Here is a 9217-nt window from a genome sequence, read left to right on the forward strand (position 1 = left end):
CTCCTCGCAACATAAATTAGTTGGGCTGAGAGAACGACCATTGCGGTCGTATTGTGAACAGTTTTTTGTTAGCCGACATACTGTTTACATCGTAAAGTTTTGTTGTAAAATAATTAAACAGGAGTTCCGAAAATGTCGATTCAGAATGGACACACCAAACATTTGAATGTTGCGGTGGTTGGTGGCGGATTGGTATGTAATTATTTTGGGAACATTTAAAAAATTTCACAATAATTCGTCATATTAAATTTTTCATACTTAATACAAATATTATTACAGTATGAACCATATGCATAGTGCACAATAAAACCAAAAATATTCTCAAAACATATATACGTCATTTGAAGAATAAATTATATATAAATATTACACAATAGAATGTAATGGAAAAAAATTATTGAAAAATAATTACGTTTAAATTGTTCAATTAAATTGCTTTTTTAATTTTGAGCAGTTCTATTGCATTATATATACAAAATTACGCGACTCTTACTTGGCCGTATCGCGGTAAATTTCCGATGCATGCGTGTAGTTTTCAATCGCCTTCAAAAAAGGAGGAGGTTATAATTTCGACGGTATTTTTTTGGGTTTCATACTTAAGAACTTTCGACTGGGTGTACCGATTTGATTGTTTTTTTTTAAAGCTAGTGCTTCCCGTGTCACATTTTAATTTAGTCTAGGGTTGACAATTTGACAACGATTTTGTTTTTTATTAATTTACTGCGTAGTATATTTTTTTATACTTCTTCTTTCTGTTAAAAAGAGAGAGGCTTTTATTTTTAAACGTTATTTATTAAAAAAAATTGCTATTAGTGTTTACGAGTCGAAACGAAAACAAATACTGAAAATACGGGAACCAGGTGACAAAGAATATTTAAATTGTAATAAATATATTGTATATTTTTATGTCTTGGTTATTATTGATATCTATTACTTATATCTATAACTGAACAACTTTAATACTAAATTAATTTTCTTCCCCATGAATATTAAAATTATATTTAAAACGGCTGCACTTTTGGAAATTAATGAATTTGTTTTTTATATCTTTATTGCTAAATCAAGACGTATACAATAAAATTAAAATAATACAGCGGGAATTGAAACACGTTTTGTTTGTATTAAAAAAAATAATGAAGTTGATAATACATCTGAACAATAACACTTATGTATCTATGTTGGATGTGAAACCACAAACTACGCCTGGATACAATATCTACTATCTATTTTTTTTATTAAATTATAACAATATTTAGTAATTATGTGCGAGAATAGACAAATTTGAATTCTCCTTCTAAGAATGAAGTTATATGGTATATCGATTAAAGAAAAATTTATTTTATGAAATACATACATTTTTCTTTGTTGCAACAAATGCGAGATATTGGTTGTACCTAAAATTTGTCACACAAATTTAACACACCCCCACAGAAGATCAACGTGAAATAGAAGCATGTTACTCTCCATTTCTTTATTCTCATCGTTAAAACTTATCCCTTATCACTTAAAAACGGGTAATGCATTTGCAGCGGCCCTTCCCCTGTAATTGTTCATCATTGGCGGTGGTGATCGCTTACCATCAAGCGAACCACCAGTTCAGTTTTCCCGTCTCCGTTTTTACATAAAAAAATTAAAAGCAATGATAAAAAATGTGAAATAATGTTTCGTAAATATTATTACAAATATAGAACACTTGAACTGAATTTAAATGTTCTAAAAAGTAAACAATTAGTATTTATAATTTGTTTTGTATTAATTGATGTTTTAAAAGTTGTTTGCGTAAAAATTGTTTTCGCCTAATAAGTAAACTAAGATTGAAATCCAGTTTTATGTGACAAACGAACATTTTCGAATTTATTTTATTCTCAATAAAGTTGCCAGTTTTTCTACGATTAGTAACTATGCGATAACATATTTCAGTTTAATTTTATTTCAGGTGGGATCCCTCGAAGCTCTGTTTTTAGCTAGAAGAGGACACCGCGTTTCTCTTTATGAATATCGCGAAGGTAAGCTACTGACAGACGACATAATTATTACATAACATTATATAATACCTAAAACTTTTAGGCTCTTTTTTGTTTGAATATGTTCCAGATTTTTATACTTTAAAGAACTTATGGATAACTAGCTCTCCGTCCCGGCTTCCCCCGCGTAGTCAGAGGAAAACATAGGCAGTACCGTAGTTTTACCCACATAGTTGCCGTTCCCGTGGGATGTCCGAGATAAAAAACATCTTATGTCTCAGGTTTCAAACTACCTCTGTACCAAATTCCATTCAAATCGGTTCACTCGTTTAGACGTGAAGAAGAAACAAAGAGTTACTTTAACATATATAATTACCATTAATGAATGACAATACAAAAATGAGTTAAATGTTCTGTTTCCAAATTGATAAACAGACAGTTTGTAGATTATGTTTATATAAATTTAAAGAAAATATATGAAAAGATTCCATAATCCCTTTTTTGTTTAAGAAAATATAAATCCCATTAATTGTTTCGAAACAATTAATGGGAATATATACGTACTTGTTAACTACATGATTTTTATAGCTTTTGATATTTATAGGAAAAAAAAAATGGAGCACGTCACATGATGCAATTCTCTTTTTAAATATTTATCTATGTACGTAGGTTATTAAAAAAGTGTTAGGTGTTTACAATACACCTAAAATTTTACGCAATACAACGCGTACATTGTTTATCACAATAATTAATTACGGTCAGGTCTAAACAATAAATAAAGATAAGTGTAAATGAGATAACGATACAAAACCATTATTTGTTTTATTATCTAACTAATTGGTCTGGACAAACAGTAAACGCTTAAAAATGTGTATGGAAAAATGCTTATTGAATTAACTGAAATGAGAAAGGAACGAATGAACATTCTCATTAATGATATTAACATAGATAACATACAACGCGATATTAGTAAAAAGACAAGAAGCCAAGGAGGTTCAACCAACTTTATTTTGACCGTAATTTAGGTCGTGCAGGGATTAAATATATATATTGTTCAATCCATGGTGTGGCAGAGTGGATTTAAAATACATCCAAGAAACCATAGCAATAACGCCTTACCACTGAATTAGTCCATTTAACAAAATTTTTATTTATCTAACCTATACTAATTGTGTTATTTATCCTATCTATTTAAAATTACACTGAATAACCACGTTCCGTATCAACCTCTTTTTTGAAATAGAATAAAAATGAAATGAAATTGTTCGTAAATGCTTTTAGTAACACTGCATGTAATAGGGCTTCAATTTGTAATCTTTGATAATGCAAACAGAATATCATTCAACACATTAAAAACAAAACTACCGATCTAATGAATAAAAATTGATTGCTTCAGTAAGTCGCTTATTTACCGATGAAATTGCGTAATATTTTTTATTGGGATTCAATTGAACTCATCATTTAACCTGTCATCAATCAAAATGACATTATTAGCTTCCTACAACTGATGTTAGAATAACGTAGAAGATATTCAATGTTCTTCTTTCAATCTTAGGAAAGAATAAGCACTTGTTGAATTATCCCTTTTAAGGAGGCGCACGTATATATCGTAGAAAATAAAGATTTATTTATAATTTCACTCATTTGTAATTACCTCGGAAAAAAGTACGATCTACAAGCAATTATCTCGATTTAATTATTTTCTTTACATGACCTTTTCTTTTCTTTCTTTCACGTGAACATACTCGCAATAAAACGGTTAAATAATATAATGAATAAATCGCATTAAAAATCATTTTAAAGGTCCTTTAAATTCTATTTCATTTATAGATATACGGAAAACACCACACGTCAGAGGCAGATCGATAAACCTGGCCCTTTCTGTGCGCGGGCGCAGAGCTCTACGCGATGTTGGCTTGGAGGACATTATGATTAAGGAACATGGCATACCTATGAGGGCCAGAATGATTCATAGACCAGATGGTTCGACATATTCCATACCCTATGATACTAGAACAAATCAGGTATTTTGTTTTACTCCTTTAGACTAATATATAATTGCTAGTAGTAGTAGTAGTAGTGTTTAGAGAAATAATTCTATTCTATTTATTAGAAATTGAGTTTGGAAATTTGTAACGTGTTGTTCATGTGTTATATTCCATATTCCTTAGTGATATACTTAATTTTAACATTATAATATAAAAATACGATGTTATGGTATGATTTTAATCTGGATATAGTTGGGAGGCCAATAATGATATGCAGTTCCTAACTGCTTTCAAGCATCTCTTGGAAATTTCCATTCAATACCCAGACGAAGCCACGGGCGGATAGCTAGACTATAAAATATTTTTGTTTTATTGTCGAACACCCAACAAAGTGGGCCCGGGTCAACTAGTATGAAATAAACATTTTAATCAACGGATGTTTCGATCAATATATTATGATTATTAATAATCGGAAATATCGCCTCAACGCATATAATGGGCTAGAGTCTAAGGACTCGAGTAATGCGTGTATAATTTTGTTGCAATTAAAATGCGTTGCAGATACTTTATTACTTTATTAGTATGTCAGTTGATATTCTTTTTATATATTTATTTTTTTGCCAGAGTGGGCGCCTGATTGTGAGCGATCACCACCGCCAATGAACATTCGCAAGGGCAGTGTCTATGCAGGGGTTAAGGGATAAGGAAAGGATTGACGACTGGAAACAAGGAATGGACTGGGAAGGGTGGGAAGGGTGAGAAACTGAAAGGAACCACCGTCTCCCTCACTCACCGTATGAAACAAAGAAGTATTGTACTATTTCATGCCGATCTTCTGTGGGGGTGTAATACTTCCCGGTGCTGGTCCAATTCGTGCCGAAGCGTGCTTGACCCATATATAAAAATATATTTTGCGTCTGCGTCCTCCCCCGCGCTCTCAAAGAAAAATTCGCATAGTTCCCGTTCCCGTGAGATTTCCGGGATATAACTCTCAAGTTGTCTTCGTATCAAATCAGTCCAGTTTATTTTATTTGCTTATTGACCCTGTACAATATATTCATTAATTTACTTTTTTAGTGCATCTATTCGGTGGGCAGAAATTACTTAAATGCTGTTCTACTTAAAGGTACGTAATAATGCCCTGTTATTAAAGATAAGTACTGAAATTGTTGATATTTAATAACAATAATGGTCAATTTATATAACTATGTATACAGATTTTCTGAATTCAACTCTAGTTTTTATTAGCGAAGGATACATTTATTTTCAATTGGGAAAATAGCACTTGCATAATTGTTCGGTTAGATATTTAATGCATATGAATATTACAATCGATTTGTGAATTGATTATAATAATTCGATATTCGTTTGTTGTATTTATTTGAATAATTAATAAGATAGAGATGTGAAAATTGTTTGAATTATTTAATTTTTAGTGTGATTCACACGAAGATAATTATCAACCACGATGCCAATTCAGAATTTTGTGACATTTATGTTATTTATATTTTTAATTTAATCTGAAAGCGGGTTTTATGTTTATTAAAAGTATAAAGGATTCCGTTTTAATTGAAACGAGTAAAATAATTCACGATGATTTAAATATTACATCTAAACTACCTGGTACCCGTGGCTTCACTCGCTGGTAACCGGCTTAAATGAAGTCTATATGTTAATCCAGACTACAATCTATCTATGTACCAAATTTTATAAAGATCCCAACTGATGTTTTTGCTTGAAAGAGTTAAGAAACATTCTTACAAACTTTCACGTTTATAAGTGAAGTCTCGTGTCCCCTAGTGGGGTATGGGGCAGATGATATAAATCTGTTTCACTGATCGGTTTTCTTTATGGACAAGTAGGTGATCAGTCTTTTCGTGCGTGATTTTTCAGTTTTTTTGCGGCATATATTATTTCAAGCTTGTATAATATTTTTCAGAGTCGGAAAATTACAAAAACGTGACTAGACATTTCAACCACAAGCTACTGGAGGCTAATTTACCAAAGGGAGAACTGAAGTTTGTCAAGTAAGTTGTCAATTGATTAGCCAAAGAACGTTTCACACAAACACAAAGTAGATGCATTAAAAAATAAATCAATGCATAATCGAATGATCATCGTCGTCCTTAAAATAGCAGCGATAAATTATTTTTATTTTCAACTTGTACATTTACAATGTTACATTGAATTCGTAATTCTTTTCAGTAATGTAAAAAGAAACAAAAACGTCTTACTTGTCTTGCGATTCAAAGCAGTGATTTATTTGCGTTTCGAACGGCTCTGATAATCCTTGTACAATTTAATGTACTGGTTCTCTTTGGTCGATTAATTCATATAATTATTGTTCACATTAAATACTTTATAGTACCCATCTCTTAATTTCTTTTAAGCCTTTTATATTTAAAATAAATATTTGTTTAGTGGTTAATATGAATTATATGTTCGTCGCCATCGTTTTCGTTCGAGTAAATATTGTGAGATTTTATAATTAGTTTTTTTGTTTATTTATGTAGCTTCTTTCTGTCCTGGTTACACCCAGGTTGACTAGGAAACAAAATAAAATAAAGTCTTTGTCATTCAGAAATAATACAGCTTTATTCTTTGTTCATCCGTGTTACATCTTAAGCCTATAATCTATATAAGCCTATAATACACAGGGATCATACATACCCAATGGTGAAAGAGTTTTTGAAATTGATCCAGTAGTTCCTGAAATTAGCGCGTTCAGAAAGGTGCCGATGAAAATCAGTAAATCATTTGCTATAAAATGCTGAGCGGCAATTCTTTTAGTATATGTCCTCTTTGATAAGGATATTTATTATAACTGCTTCATCGAATATAACTTAATACTTTTATATCAAACAAACAAGTTCCCCCCTGAATCTGTCGCAGCAGTTTATATGTAAAAAAGAAAATTTTATGGTCATTCTACAAATAATCATACATTTTTTTAGGATGGACACAAAAGAGACTGTATCAGTGGACGCTGATTTGATAGTAGGCACTGATGGTGCATTTTCAGCAGTTCGTCGGGCCATGTTGAAGCAACCGCTATTTGATTTTAGCCAACAATACATTGAACACGGGTATTTGGAGCTGTGCATACCGCCGAATTGCCAGGGCGGAGTAAGTTTTTTTTTTTTTAATGTCATAGCGGACAACTGAGCTGATGGTTCGCCTGATGGTAAACGATCACCACCGCCCATGAACATTCGCACAGGCTCAGACCTCTGAGAATGCGCTGCCCGCTTTTAAGGGAGAAGGGATAAGGAAAGGATTGATGACTGGAAAGAGGGAATGGACTGGGAAGGGCTAGGAGAAGGAAATAGGCCTCCGGCTCCCCCACTCACCGCACGAAACACAATAGCAAGCTATTATTTCACACCGGTTTTCTGTGGGGGTTTGGTACTTCCCCGGTGCGAGCTGGCCCAATTCGTGCCGAAGCATGTTCGACTCCCACAATAAAGTCCTACTAATATTATAAATGCGAATGTTTGTAAAGATGTGTGTGTGTTTGTTGCTCTTTCACGCAAAAACTACTGAACCGATTGCAATGAAATTTGGTACGTAGATAGCTGGACAACTGGAATAACATATAGGCAACTTTTTATCCCGATATTCTTACGCGGGTGAAACCGCGGGGCGCAGCTGGTATAACATATATTGCATTTATATATAACATATATTGTCGTAATGAAAAAAACTTCTTAGTATGTACTAAATATAAAAGAGTACAAAGAGTTTCTCTTCCTTCTCTTAAGGCTCTTTTCTTAAGGCTCTTTTCCGTAGAAACTGCCGAACCGGTAGCATTCGAAAGCACATCTAAAACTACTCTATTTGAATAAATAAATATTTGACTTACTAATGATGATGGTTTTATTTGATTACTTCTAATACATTTTTTCTTTTATGTTCTTATTTTTAAGCAGAAGTTAAATGGCAAGGTTAAACACACGAACATTTTCAAGTATTACACCATCATATTTAGGCAATAATTAAAACTTTCCGTTCGCGCTCCACATGAAGACTAAATTTCATTTTTATTGCATTTATAGAAAAAAAAACATGTTTTTTATCTGTTTATTCTTTTATATGAAAACATACCGAATACCACTTTATCAAGATACATCGATATATAATGTTTTTGTCAATTTATTTATTTTAGTTTCAGATGCCTCCAAATTATCTCCACATTTGGCCACGTGGTAATTTCATGATGATAGCCCTTCCTAACCAGGATTGCTCATGGACCGTTACTCTCTTCATGCCTTTTAAGAACTTCAAAGGCATCGATTCAGAAAGCAAGCTACTAGAATTCTTTGAGAAATACTTCCCGGATTCGATACCGTTGATTGGAGAAAAAAAATTGATAGACGATTACTTTGGTGGGTCACCGTCACCTTTGATTACAATTAAGGTAACAATTTCTTTTATTTTATAAATATTGTGTAGTTATTGAAGGTGTTTTATGTTGGGGTATTAATTTTTATATTTGACTTCCTACAAAAAAGGTCCTATTTATTAACATTGATATTATTAAAGCTATTGAAACGTACATTAAGTATATACGTACGTACGAGTTGGGAACTGTATTTATTTAGTTTTAGGAAATAATAATCTTATTTTACTCATTTCTTTTTGTTTGCTTCATCTAACTTGCATCTTGTTTTAATTGGAGTTCTAACTTTAGTTTCAGTGAAATTTTGCATCAGTATTATTTATCAAAGAACTGAAAACAATAAATAAATCGAAACGAAAGTTGTAACGTTAGTATCACGTTTTCAGTGTCGACCATACCACGTATCCGACAAAGCAATCATCATTGGTGACGCAGCGCATGCAGTGGTACCCTTCTACGGCCAAGGGATGAACGCTGGATTCGAAGACTGCACCATATTGAACAATCTCTTCCAAAAGCATAAAGACGATTTGACACAAATATTGGCAGAATTTTCGAACACAAGATGGCAAGATGCTTTTGCGATCTGTGATCTCGCTATGTATAATTATATAGAGGTACTAGCTGCACCCGGCAAACGCTGCTCTGCCTTACTCTAATCATTTAGGGGTATGAAAAATAGATGTTGGCCGATTCTCATAGATACCGGATAAGCACATAAAATTTCATCAAAATCGATCAAGCCCTTTCGGAGGAGTATGGCAACGAAAACTGTGACACGAGAATTTTATATATTAGATTGTATCACAGTTTCTGTTCATAATCATCAGTCATTATTTGTTTCTAATTCAGGGATACAACTGAGG

The 9217-nt window shown here is 32.5% G+C and overlaps 1 protein-coding gene across 1 annotated transcript in view; it reads left to right on the forward strand.

The window, feature by feature from the left end:
- LOC119835309 (kynurenine 3-monooxygenase) overlaps positions 1-9217 on the forward strand; it is an 11529-nt gene continuing 2312 nt past the window's right edge. Inside the window, exons 1-8 of the mRNA XM_038360058.1 lie at positions 1-192; positions 1937-2006; positions 3795-3988; positions 5030-5078; positions 5892-5979; positions 6907-7078; positions 8118-8369; positions 8738-8968. Coding sequence (XP_038215986.1) covers positions 133-192; positions 1937-2006; positions 3795-3988; positions 5030-5078; positions 5892-5979; positions 6907-7078; positions 8118-8369; positions 8738-8968 — 1116 coding nt within the window. The 5' untranslated portion in view covers positions 1-132. The remainder of the gene's footprint in view (positions 193-1936; positions 2007-3794; positions 3989-5029; positions 5079-5891; positions 5980-6906; positions 7079-8117; positions 8370-8737; positions 8969-9217) is intronic.

The sequence above is a fragment of the Zerene cesonia genome, chromosome 20 (assembly GCF_012273895.1).
Source record: "Zerene cesonia ecotype Mississippi chromosome 20, Zerene_cesonia_1.1, whole genome shotgun sequence".
NCBI lineage: Eukaryota > Metazoa > Arthropoda > Insecta > Lepidoptera > Pieridae > Zerene > Zerene cesonia.